The 21,869-nt window shown below is 33.5% G+C and overlaps 1 protein-coding gene across 1 annotated transcript; it reads left to right on the top strand.

Moving 5' to 3' along the window:
- Nucleotides 1-1,542: 1,542 nt before the first annotated feature.
- On the top strand, nt 1,543-18,133 carry LOC140433353 (cilia- and flagella-associated protein 161-like). The gene is made up of 6 exons (XM_072521378.1): nt 1,543-1,776; nt 10,132-10,356; nt 14,069-14,171; nt 14,229-14,408; nt 16,526-16,685; nt 17,976-18,133. The coding sequence occupies exons 1-6, from the start codon at nt 1,677-1,679 to the stop codon at nt 18,117-18,119; spliced, it is 912 nt and encodes a 303-aa protein (XP_072377479.1). The 5' UTR covers nt 1,543-1,676; the 3' UTR covers nt 18,120-18,133.
- Nucleotides 18,134-21,869: the final 3,736 nt, after the last annotated feature.

The following is a 21,869-nucleotide window of genomic DNA, read 5'->3' as shown; positions in this document are numbered from 1 at the left end:
TTACATGGATGAAACTTATATTCATTCCTCTCATACCCATGACAGATACTGGGGAGACAATACCACCGAAGGTTTGCACAAGCCAGTGTCCAAAGGGCAAAGGCTGATTATTGTTCACGCCGGCGGCCAAATGCGGTTCATAAAAAACGCATGTTTGACATTTAAATCTGGTACGAAGTCTAGAGATTATCATAGCGAAATGAACTATAATAATTATAAAAACTGCCTTTTGGGCACCCAGTCGCCGAGGAGAACAAAATTCATTTTGCCAATTCCACGACTGAGTGACCGAACACACACAGTTTGGACAGCAAGTAGCAGTATATGACTATAATATAAAATATTACGACAACTCTAGTATAAAAATTAAGTAATAAATGTTTCTTCGGTATGTTCCAGGTATAATATTAACTACTGTTCTTTTATTCTTATACAGTTTACTGTAACGCAAATGTAAAGCTTTCATCTCTGCCAATATTTCTCTTATAAAATTACAGAACGAGATATTTATAGAAATGTTCGAAAAAACTGCCGCTTCAACATGACTGAATAGTCAATATTAATGAGTCAAATAAAATATAATTATTAGAAGAATTTTTTTACCAAGTAACAAAAACAAAATATTTTGTATTTTGAGAAAAATTTCCGAAGAAAAAATTGAAACGTCAAAATAACATACAATATAGACATATCATAGAAGTTCAATTAACAAATAAGGTCACACTCTGTAAACTTGTAGTATTGAGTGTACCAACGAGGCGAAGAGACCGAGCGCATTATGTATCTCTTTTCCTCCGAATGCGTTCTCACTTAATTTTCTACGCAAGTGGACAAATTTGTCAAGTATCACCTTAAATTTGACAAGCTGTACAATGGAACTGTCGTTCAGCAGTTGCTAATAAAGACAGTTTAGAATATTTACTCCATCAGAACGACATCACTACAGCTCTATTATCTGAAACATGGTTCAAACCGGGAGAATGTTATAATTTTAAAGAATTTATTTCTTATCGAGCTGACCGCCCTGATGGATATGGCGGTTGTGCCATCCTTTTGAAATCCAACATAAAATGTGAAATAATTTTTTAAAATAGGTAATCGTTTACATAAAATGTTTCAATAAAAATTTCACCTTTCGGGAAACTCTATATAATGAACCCAGGAACACAGTTTTAATTCAACAATGGATCAATTTTTTAGGAAATATACCAAAACCATTTATAATAAGTATCAAAACTGTTAAGTCGTTATAAAGTGTTGCTTCCTATTAATACCAAAGACATTTAATAAGCATTTGGAGACAATAGCCATATATTCAAACCTGCCTATAGAAATCCAACAAACGTATCACGTGGCTAATGTTGAAAGTGCATCAATAGGTTTAGCGAAGGGAATTATTCCAAATGTTTATTACAATATTATTTAAACTAGGATTTTAGTTTAATGATCGACCTCATTCCCTTGATACTTCTATCTAAAAAAACCAATTTTTATTCACCTTAAGCTGACATAGTGTAAGTCAATTATACTAATGTTGAAATACAGAATATTATTTATTATTTTTATCTATCGCGTCTTCTCTTGTCATTTAATTACACGGTATTTTCTGTCATACGAGACACTATAAAATAATAATTTGGTCTTTGATATCAGTAAATTGAATTACAAACTCTACCATGAAGTGTAATTGTGATAAAAAAGTATCATCAAAAAGTTATGAAAATGATGGAAATATGTTCCAGAATAGAATTATTTATTCGTTGCCGGTACATATAGGTAAGTACTTTTCTCATAATATAGTTTTATTTAATTTTTGTATTGTTTAATTATGGATATTTTGCAAGAATTTAGTTGATATTGGAAACTGGAAATATACTGTAAAATTTTCCAATTAAGATATTTTTAAGATACTTTCTTATTTACTATTTTGTCTTACATCCTAATGTGAATTGTGTAATGTAATGTCCGGTTTATAGCTTCCTGTGCCTTTCGGTTCCCAGTATTCATTCACGTCTATCGGCCCAGTCTCCTGGTACATCTATACATGGGTGTACCAAATCAGCTGTTTTTGTTATATTTCTTCTGTGATGGTGGTTATTGTGTCCATGAAGTATCTCATTCTTACATTTTTTACATGCTCATTCTGGATATACCTGCTAATCTGCGCCAAAAATCTATTTCCAGAACAAGAAGTTTTTGTTCCGTTCTCTTAGTGAGTTGCCAGGCTTTACATCCAAAAAGCGCTTTTAAAAATGCCGTTATATAGCTGTTTTTGTTTTGTTTAGAGATGGTTTTTGACCAGAGTAGTGAGTTTAGTGCGCTTATTATTATAAGGAATATGACGAAATTAAATTTCCATCTGCTAAGTTTAGTTCATCGTTTTTAACTCCTATGCATATGTATTTCGTTTTTGTTGAGTTAACATTTAGTACCCATCACTCGTATTCCTGTATTAATCGATTTGTCATGAATTGCAGATCTTCCTACTCTTGTGCGATGACTGTACAGATTGCTATACAGATTTCCAGCTATGGTACAGATTTCTTCTTTGAAGCTTCTGTGTTTGTTTGTTTTTTTTCTGTTCCAGTCGCCCATTTACCATGAGCGGCCTGGTTGCTCATACCCTCGTGTTCGGTAACCCTTTTCACACTGCTTGGCCCGGAATCAGGACAGCGCCGTTTGCTACCCGGATTGCATGGCATCTCTACTTTTTGCGTTACGCTATTCACTCATTTGAAGTGTACTCTCGGAAAGATAATCAGCTGGTTTCCCTTGTCTGCCTGTGAGTGTCTGTTATCAAGCCAACAGCAGAAATTATTCCACTGTAGCCTTGATTCAGTAATGATATAGCTGCTGCGCTATGCGATGTCCTCAATTGGGCCACGGGTACTTATTTGGTAAGACCTTATTCATACCTATCCTACATTTCCCTATCAGCCAGTGAGACATGCCGTGTCGGGGTTGAGGACTCCCCGCTCGTCTGTCTTACGCAAAGTAGAGAAGAGCCCCTACTTAATTCAGAATTCCTCCACGAAATATATATATTGAACGGTATTTATAAATTTAGTTTATTGACTTTATTTATTATAAAATGTTCTACACTTTATGAATTTATTTACACACATTTATTTATTCAAACTGCTTTGTTTGCCTATAAATTTCTGCCGGCTTCGATCAGAACGCTGGTGTATTATTCGACCCTCATCTCGAAAGTTCCAATAATAGGTATAAGCGACGACCCGGTATGACTCACATTGTAAAACAATGATAAGGGACGGTTTTCCCTTCGCACCAATAACTATGCGGATTGCAACAGACTAACACCTGGGCTTCGGTGTCTTTAAAAATCTCCTCCATACTTCGGATAGTCCTGCAATGTAATTGGCGGCACTCCAACTTTGGCATGGCTAACTTTTGCACGTCGGACTCTAGTACGTGCTCTCTCAACTGAAGTAAGGCTTCCCATACATCTCGGTAGGTAGGTTGGTCACGGGCAGTGTCTTTTGTTACCAAGTAGAAAAGGTGATGCATCTTGGAGTTTCAAGGCTTTCCCGGGAGTTAGCACGTCACATTGAAGTTCTGCAACTCGACCGAACTTCCTTCGAAAGACGGATGCCAACCCTGGTGCGTCTTTGATACTGGCCGGGATGGTAAGGTCCAGTGAGTAGTCATCGGGAAGTACGAGTAGATCTTGGTTTTCTTAAGTGGTAACACCATGTCTTGCTTTACCGGTACCTCCATAGGCCCCCATGAATTTCTCAAACGTGAGGTCAGACACATCTTGGACTTGGTGTACTTCCACTTCTTCATCTACGTCGTGGTCACCTTCGAAAGACGCCAGCCGGTTATGGTGTGCTATCATGGCTTTCCCCTCGGAATCTGGCTTATTCGGTAGATGACATCGTTGATCTTCTCCATAATGAAGTATAGACCTTCCCAAAACTGCTGCAACTTGGGAGAACAACCTTTTCGCTTCTTGGGATTATAGAGCCAGACTTTGTCGTTCTTCTTAAAGTACCCCTTTTCGGCTTGCGTATCGTACCATTTCTTCATTCGGTCGCTAGCGATCTGAAGATGGGAATGGACCAACTTGTGTACATCGTCCATTCTTCTTCGTAATTCGATCACATAATCTTCACCTGCTACATCTTCTCCAGGTCGACACCCAAACTCCAGATCACAAGGTAGTCGCATCTCGCGTCCGAATATGACTCTGGCTGGGGTCTGGCCTGTTGATTCGTTAACAGCAGATCTGTACGCCATTGTGAAGAACGGAAGATATTGCTCCCAGTCTCGCTGATGATCGGACACCATCTGTGTCAAATACTTGCCAACTGTCTTGTTCATCCGTTCTACCATACCATCAGATTGCGGATGGTATGCTGTAGTTCTTGTTTTCTTCATGCCTAGTCTATCACATATTCCTTGGAATAGATCGCTTTCGAAGTTCCTTCCTTGGACACTATGGATCTCCAAAGGAACTCCAAATCAGCTGATATATTCTTTGATTAACTTATCTGCAATGGTGGCGGCCTTCTGGTCTGGAAGTGCATAAATCACGACCCACTTAGTGAAGTAATCCATTACTACTAACATGTACTTGCCTCCATTTCCACTTTCTGGAAATGGGCCAGCAATGTCCAAAGCTATTCTTTCAAACGGGCTTCCAACATTATATTGTCTCATAGGAGCTCTCCTTTTTCGGTAAAGCCTGTTACTCGTAGCACAAATAGTACATTTCTTACACCAGTCCTTTACGTCGTCGGAACTGTTCATCCAATAAAACCGTTCCCGAATTCGCTATAGTGTTTTCTTTACACCGAAATGCCCTCATGATAGACTGTCGTGTAACTGACGAAATACTTAGGCTATTCTGCTCTTTGGGATCACCAACTGTCTTCTCTTCTCTGAACCGTCATCATTTTCCAGTACTCGTTTGAGCAAGCCATCTTCCATGATAAATGAGTCCCACTGGGCCCAATACGTCTTTACTACTGAGCTTAGGCTTGATATTTCTTGCCAAGGTGGTCGACGGTTTTCCTCTTTGCATTTTCGAATTTTCTGTACAACTGGATCTATCTCTTGTTCTTCCCTTATCTTAGTAGGCGTCCAGTCGTCGTTGACTGTCGTTATCCTTAGCACTGCTGCTTCCTTGGATTCCGTTTTATTGCAGTGGGAACACTCTGCTAGGCATGGCCTTCTGGAAAGAGAATCAGCGTTTGTGTGGCTAACTCCGGCCCGGTGCTCAATCTTGAAATCGTATTCTTGGAGTCGTTCGATCCATCTCGCTATCTGACCTTCTAGATTCTTAAACTGCATTAACCACTTAAGGGCGGCATGATCGATTCGGATTAAAAACTTCCTTCCATAGAATATGTACATTTATATATATATATATATATATATATATATATATATATATATATATATATATATATATATAATATGCTTTTCGAACTATTTCTTGTATTGTACAAATTGTCTCGAGATATTCCTACCACTCCAGCTAGTATGGTGAATCATTGTGACGTAGTTCATTCAGTTAGTACAGTCTACTTGCTACCTAATAATCATAGATAAGTGATATTATATGTTTATTTTTTATTAACTAAAAATAAATTAAACTAAAGTAAGAATTAGCAAGTTAATAAACAAAAAAACACTCCCAGAAGGATTCTTAGATTAGGCTGGATTTGATGTAATCAGATGAAAAATATCCTCAAATAATCTTCCCAAAAATGCAACTTAAAAATAACGACAAAAAGTTTTTTACTACTTTGCAATGGATATATAACATCACCAAATTGTTGTTAGAAGTGATGAAAATCAAATTAAATTATTAGAAGAATTGTGTTTTCTCCATAAAAACAACGTAGTAAGGTTAAATTTAAAATTTTTATTTAACAAACGTTTTCCAATAAGCCGGACGAAATGTCAAATATAGTATGTAATTACATGTCGCTCACTGGATGCAATAGTGGCACATCTTAAATTTTTGCTCTTTTGAGTTTTAATACTTAAAATACCTAGCTTTTGAAGCTCTACCTTCTAAAAATACTGGCATATACATAGCTCTCTCATTCCCCGGTAGATAGCGCAAATGACGTTATTGACTTTCGCGCATTTTTGCCACATCTGAGGAGCAACACCGGCTCAACAGTTTAGTACTTCGACAACCCTCTACAAGTGCACAAGGTGAGAGCGTGCAATAGTGGCATATTGATTTAGTTGGGTAAGTTTTAACAATTATCATAATTTTATTGTGACAATAATGGCACTTTTAAAAGTGCTGCTATTGCATGTGTATATTTATATTAATAAAGATTTATTTGTGAAGCATCTTCAATAATTGTGCCATTAATGCTAATATTTTTAGAGACTTACTGTTTACAAAGTAGAAATTTATAAATTGTGCCACTATTGACAATGAATTTTAAATAACTTTTAGCAAAATTTTAGTAACTTTGTTTTAGTAATTACTATTTAATACATTCATTTTGCATAATATCTTATTTCCTACTGTAAACAAAATCCCACCTCAAAGCCAAACAGGGTCGTACTTTTTTAAACACCAATAAAGTAAAATGCTTCTCTTATTTTAGTGATAACCGCAAGGTATGTTTACTTTTAATGAATATTTTGTTTTTGGATACTAGAAGTTCACTACACACTATAAAACTTATAAAAAATAACATGACCCAGTAAATAACAGTAACTATGTATGTATAACACACCAATATGCTACAATTTGAATTTATTCAAACTGAAAAGTTTGGACCTGTAAAGTGAGACAGTCTCGTTTAAGGCGATAAATCATAGTTAATAGTCTCTTGACAAATATTACAGAAAGCGAATACATACCAACACGTGCCTTTGTTATGTTTATACATAGTTGGGAATTTGCTGAATGAATAAACAAGTTTGTTTTTTGAATTTTGTAAGGTTGCATCAGTATTTTTTTTTAGTTAATACATCAAAGATGGATTCTTATTCAAGAGGTGCAAAACTGTTAAACGCTGTAGGTATCAAATTATTGAGATCTGTCGATGCCGACGATAAAAATATTTGGAAGATTGCACCACTCGTTTCAGAGCCAAGTAATGTCGAGAATAAAAATAAAAATTCTTGTGAGAGTGCTATTGAATTTGAACAAGAGACCCTCCACGTTGAAACATTAGAAAACAAGTCATTTGAAAAAACTAGCGATGTTCAGTTACAAACTGCTGTAATAATGGAAATAGAAAATATTTTGTTAGAAGAAGTTGAAGGTATAAAAGATTTGCACACATCTAAAAAAGAAAATTCAATAGAAAACCCAATTTTTTCTTTGGTAAATGAAAACACCCCTTTGGAAGAAGATGAAGGTGCCGGTTTTTCAGATGACTCTATTGCAGATCCAAACTATGAAGACGACACAAACACATCTTCAAACAGCGACGAAAATGTACCAATAGGAGTTTTAAAAGAAAAAAATGTGGAAGAAGAACCTGAGGCGAAGAAGAAAAGTAGGAAGAGAAAAAGAATGCCTGAAAATTGGAAGAGAAACCAAGCCAAAACTTTAAGAAATAGCGGCAAGCCATATAAGACACTTAATAAAGGTCAACAAATAGCGGCCATAGAAATTAAACCACCATGTGGAGAACATTGCAGATTTAAGTGTGCGACTAAATTTTCTATGGAAGAAAGAGAACAGCTATATAGCGAATACTGGGATTTGAGCAATATCGAGAAGCATAGAGCATTTATTTCGACACTCAGGCAAGAAGTTATGAAAACTGAGACCAGCTTAAATAAAAAAACGAACAAATAACAATGCATTCTATTTTCTAAAAAATAATCATAAAATTCGAGTATGTAAGATATTTTTTGTATCTACTTTGGGAGTAACAAGCCGTTGCATTAGAAGTGTAATAAGTGGAAGAATAGAAGGCAGTTTCGAAGAAAAAAGAGGAAGACATGGAAAGCAAAAAAATAAGTCTGGCGCCAAAATTGATATTCGTGCCCATATTGAATCAATTTCGAAGATCGAAAGTCACTATACAAGAGCACATTCTGAAAAACAGTATATTGAAGGAGGAAAAACGATTACAGATTTATACCGAGACTATAAGAATTTGTGCCTAGCCGAGAACAAACAATTTGCGAGTCTAAGTACATACAGGCATGTATTTAATTATGAATACAACTTGGCATTCTTTGTTCCTAAGAAGGACCAATGCCAAAAGTGCGTTGCTTTTGAAAATGCGGATGAAGAAGAAAAGAAAGCGATGGAAATTGACTACTTATCACACCAACACGAAAAAAAATTAAGCAGGGCAGAGAAGCAAGCGGACAAGGATAAAATATCTGAATCTTATAAGGTTGCTTGTTTTGACTTAGAAGCTACATTACCAATTCCAAAAGGTGATGTGTCCACGTTTTATTATAAGTCCAAACTTTCTATATACAATTTTACAGTTTGCGACCTGGCGAGTAAAGGGCAGGGCTCGGGTTATTGTTTTATGTGGCATGAGGGACAGGGAAAACGTGGACCTAATGAAATAGGGTCATGTCTCTTAAAATATCTGCAACGAAAATCCGAAGAATACGAGGGAAATAATTTGGAAATTGTATTTTATTCAGACAATTGTTCGGGACAGCAGAAAAACAAATTTGTACTAGCAGCTTACTTTTATGCATTAGCCAATTACAGTAAAATAAAATCAATTACTCATAAGTACCTGGTTTCTGGACATACTTAAAATGAGGGAGACAATGTCCACTCCCTCATAGAAAAAAATATAAAAAGGAGTCTTAGATCAGGGCCAATTTCAACACCAGATCAGTACGTAACATTAGTGCAAACGGCAAGGAAAACCGGAGAACCCTTTAAAGTAGTGGAAATGAGTTACGATGACTTTTTTGATATAAAAAATTTAACTTTGCAAACCTCCTTTAATTTTACTAAAGACTCTTTAAATGATACTGTGAAGTTTAGTGAGGCATGCGTGTTTAAAGTTGAAAGAGATAATTTGGATCAATTTTACTATAAGACATCATTCGGTCAGTCTGAATATAGAGCTGTTAGTATTAAACCAAGAAAAAATGTGCAAACAAACAACACTGCCTCTCTGAATTTTAGAAACATAAAATTAGAATGTGCTTACAAAGCGCCTCTAGAGATACCCAAAAGAAAATATGAAGACCTAATCGAATTATTGCGGACCAATGCTATTAAAAAGTGCCATGCACATTTTTACAACAGTCTCAAACCCTGTAAAGAATAATAATCAATCGCAACAAACTTTGCGTTGTTGTGTTGAGATTTTTCCTATTTAAACAGAACAAGAATGCACTATTTTTATATTGTGTTTGTTTTATTACCTTTTTTGCAAACTATAATTTTAATGTATTGTCGCACAATTAAAAGCTGTAACAGTGTGTTTAAAATAAGTTAAAAACATATTTTAAAGCGTTGATTTAGTTGTTATACAAAAATATTTTTAGGTAGTATTTTTCTTTTATGGCTATAGTTGTAGCTTTTTGTTTTTTATTTACTATACTAATAGAAACTTATGCAGTCATTTTTTTTTCAAAATATTTAGGTTTTTTATTGTTAGAGTTTGTTTCTTTTCATTTTTCTAGAAATAGTGTATTATTACAGAAACAATTAATATTTTATAATATTTTGTCGAATAAAAATCCCAATAAAAGCATTTTTTATTTATTTTTATATTCTTCGTCTTCAATTTGTTACTTATTTTAATAACTATTTTAAAGAAAATATAAATGGCAATAATGGCACATTTTCAATAATTTAAATTTTTTTCTTAAAAATAAAAACAAAAAAAATAATTTTTTATCATTTTATATGTAATTTTTTATAAATAACAAGATATGAGAAAAATATTTACAACTGACATAAAAATATTCACGAAAATCTCAATTTACTATTTTTAAATTACAAAACTTTAATTTCCCACAAAATCTAATTTATTAGATGTGCCATTATTGCATCCAGTGAGCGATGTGTTACATAATATTTTATACTGTGGTAATTCCCAATCTATAGTACTTACAAAAATATTACAAGAAATTATCTTTTGAACAATATGAACTATTTTTAAGATATTATTATTTTAAAAATTTTAGGCATGTGGGATGAAGAAATGGCATTAAGAGATGAGAAAATGCGAATAACTGCTTACAAAAGAGATAATTGTCAATTATTAATTCAAAAAACAAAAAAGATGTTTCGAAATGTATTAAAAGCGACAGTATTGGCTATTGAGTCGCCTTTTGTGTTATATGGACAAAATTATCAATTGCGAGCTTGTGATGTCGTTACCAAAGACTCATCTGGTTTATATTTATCAGGTTCGTTAGTAATGTATTTATTTATTAATCGTAAAAAGCTAAATAGTTGATATAATTTTCGTTTCTATTTGTAATTACCATTTCTTAATTCTGTTAACTTAAAAATATGGCATAGTAAGACTGTCAAAATATGCTGTAAGTATATTATTCATAAACTTCTACTTATGATTATAAAGATAAGGTATTGCGCTTGTTAGGGTATGACATTTTTAGATTCGATGGAGAAACTGATATTTCAGGTAAATCTTGTGGAAGTATAATTTTGATAGCAATTAGGAGTCAGTTATCTGTAGAAAAAATTAACTTTCAGTTTAATCATTTAGAACAATTCTCTGTACCTACTAATAAATTTTAATAAACCTAAAATCAACAAAAGAATTTATATTCCTCCTGGTTCAAACGAAGAAATTTGTAGGAATCATGAGGAAGCTATTGATTTTTCGTAATAATTGCAAATGTAAAATGTAATTATTACAATTAAGTGTGTCTTAATCCTATATAAATACAATATTTAATTGCAGAATAGTATTCATCATGCTGCAATCTTTTAATTTAAAGTATCTATGAGTATTCATCCACTATGTGGCATGTACTTTATACGGAATACTAGGTGTGTATTTTGTAAGTACTTTTACTATATTAGATAATTTTATAAATCATAATATACCATTTAACCACAATTATTTTTAAACTCAATGTGGAATGTCCACTATTAAGTCACACCCATACGTATCAGTGTATCAGTCAATATAAATGTGTATGTGTATTTTATATGTGGTATTGTATTACATTCCGTTTGCAAATTATTTTATTTTTTGCAAAGTTTTTATGACAAAGCTTATTTGCATTTTATGCTTTATTGATTAATTTTTCTATATAAGTGAGACAAGAAAGTATCTTCTTCTTTTGGTGCCTATTCTTTTCGAATATTGGCGATCATTCTGGCTAGAATTATATTATTAACTGATGCTTTAAATAGATTAGTTGTTGTTGTGGAGAACCATTTCCTCAGGTTTTTACCATGATATTCTTCTTCTCCCAATTCCTCGCTTTCCGAATACTTTGCCTTGAAGGAGTATTTTCAGTAATCTTTATTTAGTGCCGTTTCTCATTATGTGTCCGAGCTATTCTAACTTTCTCCTTTTATTCGTATACATCACTTCTCTTTCTTTCCCCATTCTTCGTAGTACAGTCTTATTGGTTTTCTTTGTCCGTCCATGATATCCTTAGGATTCTTCTGTATAACCACATCTCGAAGGGTTCAAGTTTTTTCTCCATAGCTCACCAATGAATGTCCAGGATTTAACTCCGTAGTATTTCAATATCGAGAAGATACAACATCGTAGAAGCCTTACTTTTATCTACAGATTTAGGTTGTGGCTTGTAAAGAGTTTGGCCATGTTGTTGAATGCACTCCTAGCCTCCTCTATTTTACATTTTACTTCTTGTGAGTGATCCCTTTGTTCGTTTACTATTGTTCAAAGATAGGTAAACTGTTTTACTCAGTCCACTGGTGTATTATTGATAAGCAGTTGGATTTTTCTAATTTTATTTTTGCTGATGGCCATAAATTTAGTTTTCGATAAATTTACTTACTTCATTTGCTTTGTTTTTTAGTTGCTGTAAACTGTTTAAACTGTCTGCAAAAATAACAGTGTCATCTGCATAGCGGATGTTGTTTAGGCGTTCTCCATTTAAAAGGATTCCATGTTCGCAATTTTCCAACGCTTCACTAAATATTTCCTTTGAATAATATAGGTGAAAGTACACATTCTTGTCTAACGCCTCGCAGAATCTGGATCGCTTCCGTCAGTTCATCTCCAAGATTTGTTCTTATTGTGGCTGATTGGTTCCAGTATAAATTTTGTATTATACGCTGGTCTTTATCATCTATTTGGGCTTTTGTTAGAAAATCCATCATTTTTCTTTGTTGAATTGTGTCAAATGCTTTTTGATAGTCCACAAAACAGGTGTAGATATCGCAAATCATATCTCTGCATCTTTAGAATAATACCTGTACACTAAACAGTGCATCTCTCGTACCTACGCATTTCATGAATCCAAACTGTGTGTCTTGTATTATCTCTTTGCATAGCTTGTATATTCTGCGATGTATAATATTAAGAAAAAGTTTTAGTGTATGGCTCATTAGACTTATTAGCCTATATTCTCCGCACTTTTTCGCTCTCTGTTTCTTTGGTAACGTAATAAATTCTGAAACTAGCCAATCTTTTGGAATATTGCCTGTGTCGTAGATATTATTGAAGATTTTACATAGTATTCTTAAAGATTCATCATCAAGAAGTTTAAGAAATTCAGACTGTACTCCGTCTGGTCCTAGAGCTCTCCCTTCGTTTAGTGATATTATGGCTGCTCTTATTTCTGCCACTAGTATAGGTGTTCATGTTTCCGTAGGTATTGGGGACTGGTTCTCCCTTTCATCAAAAAATAAATTTCGTATGCAATTTTTCCAGATATTATCAATACTCTCTTTGTCCACGATTACCTCTCCGTTGTCATTAAGAAGTTTACTTACTCTTCTGTTTTTACATTTGCCTGTAATTTCTCTTACCTTTTTATGCACATTAAAGTCGTCGTATTTACTTTGTAGAATTTCGATTTCTTGGCTTTTTTCTACAGTTTTTTCTGTTTGGCTTCTCCAACCTTTCTCTGTAGATTTCGTTGTAATGTTTTATACATAGAGTTATTGTTCTTGTTTTTCCTTCTTTATTCCATCAGCTCCAGAATTTCTCTCGTCATCCATGTCCTATTCTTACCTTCTTTGTTCTTCATAAAATTGTCTTTAATGTCGTCTATCGTTTTATTACGGGATTCTATCTTCTCTTATGTGCTTTGTTTTGTGCGTTGTATTATCGATTTCTTTGAATTTTGTATTTATTGTTTTTCTGACTATTTCTTTTAATTCATTACATTTAAGTTTTCTCATGTCATGTTTTTTTACAGTTTTTCCGTGTGTTTTCTTTAACTTGGTTCTATACACGCCCACTAGAGGATTGTGGTCAGATTGAATATCATCGCGTGGGTTGGTTTTAACACTATTGAAACTATTTCGATATCTTTTGTTAACAAGTAACAAGTTTTTCCGTTGTCTCTAGTAGTAAGCGGGTTTATGTTGTGTTGTATAGCCATTATGATTGTACTAGAGATATCCATATAGATCTTTAATATAGTGGTTTCTCGTTGCCTTCTATATTCTTATGCCGTTGACCAAACCACTGATTCTTCCGCCTTTTTATGGCATTGCGATACAAGATGGATACATTGGACAAGAAAGTATCGATATTTTATAATTTTTCTGCCCTGAATAGTTTTATATAAAGATTGTTGTAACTTTCGACGATAAAAACTTTGCTATCATGTATATCCAAATCGACTTATGACACAGCTTATTTGCATTTTATGTATCGATATTTATATTTATTCTCCTTTGAAAAGTCCTGTATAAAGATCGATGTAATCTTCTGCCATAAAAAACTGTGCCATTATGCATTTCTAAATCCAGTATAATTATGTTTAATAATTAGGGCTATTTATTACCTAAGTGTTGGTGACAGATATTTATCTATGATCAAATTTCGACTAAAAATCTTTATAGCCACATTTCAACATACGAAGACGAACAATTCTACATGTAATACATTACAAAGATTTGTTTATAATATTTAAGGGAATAATTTTTAATTCTTATTAGGAGTAATCAACGAGCGAGACATAGATTATGTACAACACTTCAAACATGGATGCGGGTTATCTGCTTCTCAGCAAAAACAGCCTTGCATCCGAAATACGTTTAAGTAAGTATATGTGACATTTGTACAAAAAGAGGAATTCGTAAATAACACTCATTAAAGGATCATGGGAACGAAATCAAATAAAGAAGGTCAGCAAGTGGTTTACGGTCAAGATGTCTTTATTCAAATTTGTGAGAGTTCTGGTCCACCTCTTTATTTACAATGTGAAAATTTCACAGTGGATACCTTTGGTCGACATCTCTCAGTAAGATTATCGGAATGTCCAGATATTTATTGCAGGTACTGCTTTTATTTTTGTTATTTATCATATCCTGATAGTATCTAACAATATAAAAAGAATCAAATGACGATATTTTAATTAGCGAATAATTAATTATTATTAGTGAGAAATATTTATTGTCATGTAAGAGGCAAAGAGTACGCTTTAAAACATTTTTTTATTGATATAGTTGTACAACAGAGTAAAAACGATAAATCTGCATTATCACCGAAGCATCTAGATTCGTTAGTGAACGGTTTGAAATAACAAAAATGTTAGGGTCAGTTGACCTCAATCATAGTTGCAATTATAGGCGACTTGAATCACTGTGCTACTTTTTGCATACGATTCGGGAGAGTGTCAGGAACGTTTGTGAACAAAAACCATGGTGGTAAAATGAAAATTGCATTTTGTGCATAAGGAAAAGGCATTTAGAATGTACATAGAAAATGAAAAATTTGCAAGTTAGAATATATCGACAGGAATGAGTTTAATATGATAACGACGATGGTGCTCGAGCTACCTGGTGCCCAGTGCGGACCTCGTTTCCTGGAGTTTTGTTATTTATCAAATCAGTCAAAAGCCATTACTGGGGTTACTGTTTTGAGGTCGTTGAACACGAATATTATGACGACGATGGTCATATATGCTGGCCACAAGATACCTTGGTGATCATCGCCGTCGTAATATTCGTGATTAGCAACCCCGAGTAATGATTTTTGACTAATTTCGAATAAAAATAACATAAAACTCCAGGAGACCCAGTAATGGTCTCCAGGTAGCTCAAAATTCTTTGCTGTCTTAATATTCGTATTCACTTACCTCGAAATCCCCCGAGTAATTACTTTTGACTGATTTTGTATGAAACTAAACATAAAACTTTCAAAGACGAGGGCACAGGTAGCTCGAGGATAATCGCCGTCATAATATTCGTATTCAGTGATCATGAAAACCCTCCAAGTAATGACTTTCGACTGATTTGGGATGAAAATAACATAAAACTCCAGGAGACGAGGTCCACCCTTGGCAGCAGGTAGCTCGAGGATCATCATCGTTATCATATTCGTATTCAGCAACCTCGAAAACCACCGACTAATAAAATTAAACAACATATTCCTGCAGATATTTTTTTAGTTTTTATTTTTTATGCCTTTTAGAAATATTCTTATGCAAAAAATGCAATTTGCATTTTACCACCATGAATTTTGTTTACAAACTTTCCTGACACTTTCCCGAATCGAATGTAAAAAGTTTCACAGCGATTCATCTTGCTGAGGAAAATTGGTAGGTTGAGTGCTTCGTTTCCTCGCCTATTAGTTTTGGAGGTAAAGGAATACTCAAGACACGCGTACCTAAACAAATACTCTAGTCCTAATCTAAAGATGGAAATTATAGGTCAGAGGAAAATCGGTCAAAATTAATTCTTAATATACTCTTAGTAATAATGGAATGAATGATAAACAGAAAAAAAATATTAATGCGGTAACACAGCCAGATCTATCATGGATATGCTAGAAATAAATAAAGTATAATGTAACATATGACAGAACAATTAATGAGAGTACTATTATCTATTTGAACCACGTTAAACTCATGAATATCCGGCAAAAACAAGCAATACCTAATTCGGTCATTTTAAGGTGAAGTGAGTTTTAGATTGCCCAACCTAATATTTTTTTTGTTCTCGTATGGTTTAATATGTACAGAGTAAATACAGATTGGCCATTGTTGATTGGCCTGAAAGAAAAGTATAATACTTTTATAAATAAAATAATATAATGTCCTGTCCCGAAACTGGATGAAAAGTATTACAAGCTTGGTGCAAAACTTGGTGTAAAATGGGAACACAAGAAACTGAGTCCCAGATTAAATTTAAATTCTGAAAATGACTACAGAGGAAGCTGAAATTTCGACGTAGTCAAATTTCAAGCCAAACATAAATTCCACAGGCAAAGAATATTGTAAAGGAAAAAAAATATGTTTAGAACAACTGATTCCTTGAGTTAGGTACTCCCAAAACATTTATTGAAACCATGACTGTAATTTATATTTTTATTATAAAATATAGGATTTAAGCTATAACTTTACGTTTGATTAATATTTTAAAAAATTTATGCAGATATCACTTAAATTTAAGGTTTAAATTTTACCACTGGAATCCTCAACAGCGAAATAAAACAGTTGGTACAACTTTTAAACCTGACACAAGAGTTATAATACAACATACTGCATCAGGAAGGAATCTGTCTGTAGAACCTAATCAAATGATGCCTACATTTTATGGGCCAGAAATCCAGGTAAGCATATTGTCCTCAGCATTATTAAATAATTACATAGCCACAACTGCTTTCTCTTGTGAGTGAAGTCTTCTTCTTCTTCTTCCTTCTTGTATGTAGGCTTTAAAGCCTGTTTCTTCTTCAATATTAGCCTCCTAAATTGTTTAAATTGTCGCACCATCTTTTGGGACTTTTACCTGATAATCGTCGGAGTATTTTCATCTCTGTTGTTTCTAGTAGTCGTCTCGTCTGTTTTTGTGTCTTGCCGTAGGTGTTTGTTCTTCCAGATTGTGTCATTAAGAGATCCCGCCGCTTTACTTGCTTTTAAGCTTTGTTGTCGTACTTCTTCTTCAACATCTCCGTAACTAGTTATATCTATTCCCAGATATCTAAACCTTGCTTCCTGCTTTATTATCTTTCCATCAATTCCGATTTTACGTAGTGGGTATCGAGATATTGTCATACATTTGGTTTTTTCTGCTGATATTATTATATTGTATTTCTTGGCTATTGTATTGAAGATGTGTGTTAATATTTGGAGATCGTCTTTTGTCTCGGCGATTAATGCGGCGTCGTCTGCATCACATAATATTTGGATTTCTTTGTTCCCCATTCTGTAGCCATGACCTTTACGTACTGCTTGTATTATTTCGTCCATTATTATATTAAAGAGAAGTGGGCTTAAAGAGTCACCCTGCCTGACTCTGCTTTGTACCGGTATACACTGTGTTAGTTTTCTATTTACATTTGCCTGTATTCGATTATGGAAGTAGATGTTTTCGATGGTTTGTATAATATTGATTTGTATGTTTCTTTTATACAGTAGGTATAATACGTCTTCGACTTGGATGCGATCGAAAACCTTTGTCAGGTCTATAAAACATAGATATGCTGGTTTATTGTACTCGATGGCCTTTTCTGTGATTTATCTTAGTATAAATACGGCGTCTACGCAGGATCTTCCGGATCTGAATCCTTGTTGTTCATCTGATAAAGTTGTTAGTTTATTGATTTTGTTGGTTAGGACTTTTCTGGTAAGCTTAAGTGCGGTGTTCAGTAGATTTATACCTCTATAATTGTTGGGGTCTTCTTTATCTCCTTTCTTAAACATTGGTAACATTATGCTGTTTCTCCATTCGTCTGGTATCTTGCAGTGCAATATGGCAGTGTAAACATTGATTGCGTAAATATTCCGCAATAAAACGTTGAATAAAGAACGGAAGTCGAAATGCTACGACATGATCTCAAGATGAATTATTTTATAGATTGTTTATAGAGGAAATCATCATCATTTATTATTTATTTTTGTAGGTTAGCTGTCACACTTATAGAGACTCTCATAAAATGGAAACAGCTGAAAATTTTTGGAGAATCGTAACACGACCAATATCAGATGCTGCTCTTTTGGTACGAGCAGCAAAGGGAGAAAATATTCCAATGGAACTATTTGATTAAAACATTTTTTTATATTTCGGTTTTATTTTTTACAATTATAACAATAGAGTGTGTGATTCAAATGTTAGAATTTTTAGGAGCGCTTAAAAGAATAAGAAATTTAGGGAGCATATAAGTAAAAACGAGGTAAATACATACATCCTCCAGAAAACTCACGATCCTCTTACGAGATCGTTTTCTACGTCATTTAACCTCCTAATAGACGAAGTTTTAAGAGACATTGGCTTGGATGACAGAGACGTTCGCATAATTGCAAATTTGTATTGGAATCAAATAACATCGGTTTTAGTAGATGATCTGAAATCACAGGCTCTTAATATTAAAAGAGGAGTACAGCAGGGATGACTCTTGTCGCCCCTACTTTTCAACGTTTACTCCGAAAAAATTTTCAGAAATGCGCTTTCTGAAAAAACAAGAAGGAATAATTGTGAAAGGTAAGGTCATCAATAAATAATTTGCGATATGCGGACGACACAGTACTCCTAGCATCTACTCAAGAAGATCTGCAAACATGCAGAAAACCAAAGTACTGGTAATGAGTAGGTAAACAACAGAATATAAAACCGTCTGTATATGTAAGTAGTACCAAACTTTAGCAAGTTGATAAAATTTTTGATGAAATTAGATCCAGAATTAAACAGGCCAGAGCCGCTTTTAGCAGGATGTCCAAGGTATTATGTAACAGAGACCTAAAATTGGCATTGCGCATCCGCCTACTGCTACGTGTACTCGATCTTACTTTATGGTGTCGAGTCTTAGACGGTAATTTCTTTAAATTTTTATCAAAAACTAAACCTAACAATGAGCAAGAAAGAACAAAGAAATGTATTTATAAAATACCTTGAGAATGTGATCAGTTTTATTTAGGTGAAACATCAAGGCCATTAAATATAGTCCTTAAAGAAACGGATGGTAAAAAGGGAAAAATCAAAGAAGCGGCTCTAATTATGCTAAATGAGACCAATTGTGTCGCAAATTCCTCGGCAGAATATAGTAGGATTTTGGTTACCCATATTAAAAAACGAAGTTAATAAAGGGAAAATCCCACTACTAGTAAGTCAGTAACATGTCGATGATACATCAATTATGTTTTTTAAATAACATACATAGAAACTCAGAGTTTGGTGTTTATTAAGAGTAAACTAAATGTATGACCAATTACTTACCATGTCGGGATAGTATTCAAACTATCTTACAATAAAGTCGTTCCAGGAAAGCAACTCAGCTATATTTGCAATATCATCTAAAGTCGTTTACTTTAAAATGTATAATATATGTCTGAATTGTCAATATAAATATTATAGATAAAATTAAATTATTAGAAGTATTTTTCACCAAGTTACAAAAAGCAAAATTTGTTTAATTTATTATTGAATTTCCGAAATTGAAAACGATTGCCGAAGTTGAAATTGAAATTTCAACTGTAGCTTATTCCCAATGGTAATTGCTTTAAATTTCGGTTTGAAAGAAAGGAGAACAGTTATTGTAAACAAGATCGACTATGTATTATTTATTCTTTTGGGGCAGTGAATAACCTTCCAGCCGAAAGAATAATTATCATTGCATAATATGCTCTAATTACGATTTTTTTTTTGGTGGCTCAATATTTGCAATTTGCGATTTTTCCTCAAGAAAGTTGTATATATGTTATGCGTAAACCCTGAAATTGGGTAAAACTAGTTTTACCAGGATAACTTGCGCACTCTTCAAATTGGCTGGATAAAAGGCAAAGGAGATTGATAACTTCTTGATTTATCATCCGGGTCATTCTAGATCTATCCAATTTCAAATGGATAAAGCCGTACATTTTAAACTTTGGTTTAAATAATACTACTTACGTTTAAATTGTATTTGCTTTATTATCTTTATTAAGACTACTATAAAATTATTGTCCAAAAGACATAACTAAGCATTCAAAACTTGATCTACCAGCGATAAAAATTATATTCATTTTCAAACAAATTAGAATTGGTTATTTTTTGAACAGGATAATCTAGAACGACATTTTGAGTTACATTCAGTTCATTTACGACATTTAATTGTAATGCATTTTAGCTTCAGAATAATATTAATGCATTTTAATTTAACATAGCATATTTTATATCCATGACCACCAGGCATATACTGACTACTAGCAGTTTGGCGTAAAGATTTTCTTTCAGATAAAACTTTGTCAATGTTTATTATAACACTTTGTAAACTTATTTCACGAGAACATTTTTTCAACTGTTCCATTATTATTACCTAACAACACCATGGTTTGAAAAGCAATATTAAAATAATTTATTGCTCAAATAATACATGCCTTCTTCATCTGCTTCAATCACAGGCATTAAAATCTTTCTAAGTTTGTCTCTTCCTCTATCTACATCGGGTATTTTCAGATGCACATGATTGCCAACAGTGCGTACAGGAAATGTGCTAGCCGACATTTCTTTAATTTTCCTAGCTTGGTTTTCCACATTGCTTTTAGCTTCATGTCTGATTGAGAGAATTTGAAACAAGATTTACATATGCCACTGATTAAAGGACTTCGTTCACTGCAAACTGAGCAAACCCAATGGGTCTATTGAATAAAAAGAAGTATTTGCTTTTACTTCCTAGTATTTCAGTATTTACTTAATAGTAATTGAATAAAAGAACAGTAACTAACTTATTTAAAAGAATTTACTTGGACCAAAAAGTAATCTCTTTTATTTTCAAGTAGTTACTGAAAATATAAGGTTATACATAAATTGTTCCAGTTCTTACTTCTTTTTAGTTGAATAAAAAGAAGACTATTCTACAATTAGTAAGTAATATCTTAATATTTGTTAAGGGATCTCAAATGAACACTTACGCCAGTAGAGTGTGCATACTTACACTAGTAGAGAGGTGGTTCTAAATATTTTTCGTTTGTTATAATTATGGTTGACTTTATATATGTTCGTAAAAACAAACACTACCTGTAAAGAAGAAGCATAACTTTCTATCAGATTATTTTTTGTCACAGCTAGAAGAAACCAGACGAGGTGCACTTTGCTCTCGAGAAAGGGTGGATATTTTTCTGCGATACGTTAGTGATACTGGATTTCAACCAGGTATTGCTGAAGATTTCGACTTTCACCATATGACGGTATGTAAAACCATAGATAATGTTGCTGTTAGAATTTTTGAGAAATCACATCAGTGAATAAAGTTTCCTTCTGACATGGAAGGTATGGAAGAAGCAAGGATAAAATGGGCAAATCGATTCCAAATACCTACAGTCATTGGTGCACTGGATTGTATCCATGTTCGTATTAAAAAACCTTCAGAATTTGGTGACGAATTAATTAGAAAAGAATATCCTAACATAAATGTAGAAGTAGTAAGTAAAAGATGCAAATGAAGGGATTAAAAGTGTGGACACTCAGTGGCTTGGAAGTGTTCACGATTCGAGGATTTGGAAACAAAGTAGATTTATCAAATTTTACATAGGTTTAGAGGTAATTGTTCCTTTCTTGGAGACAGTGGATATGGAATTGCTCCATGGTTATTATGCCCATTCAAAAACCCTCAAAACAGAAGCGAGGAATTAATTAATATCACTCATTCCAGAGAAAGGGTGATAATTGAAAGAGTATTTGGGCAGCTAAAGCAGAGATTTTCTATGTTAGGGTCAAAAGTAAGAGTGTCTTTGCAAAAGTTACAAAAATCATTGTTTGTTGTGCTGTTTTGTATAATATTTGCAAACATCTACGGGATGATTTTGAGTTTACCGAAAATGAA

Source organism: Diabrotica undecimpunctata, chromosome 2 (assembly GCF_040954645.1).
Source record: "Diabrotica undecimpunctata isolate CICGRU chromosome 2, icDiaUnde3, whole genome shotgun sequence".
Lineage (NCBI taxonomy): Eukaryota > Metazoa > Arthropoda > Insecta > Coleoptera > Chrysomelidae > Diabrotica > Diabrotica undecimpunctata.
The sequence above is the reverse complement of the archived record's forward strand: the minus strand, read 5'-3'. Positions and strand labels throughout refer to the sequence as shown.

Bases quoted from the DNA above. Each gene is read 5' to 3' on its own strand.
- LOC140433353 (XM_072521378.1), top strand. From the start codon at position 1,677: ATGAAGTGTAATTGTGATAAAAAAGTATCATCAAAAAGTTATGAAAAT. The intron at 10,357-14,068 runs GTTCGTTAGTAA...AATTCTTATTAG, and splicing joins ATCTGGTTTATATTTATCAG to GAGTAATCAACGAGCGAGAC. The intron at 14,172-14,228 runs GTAAGTATATGT...CACTCATTAAAG, and splicing joins TGCATCCGAAATACGTTTAA to GATCATGGGAACGAAATCAA.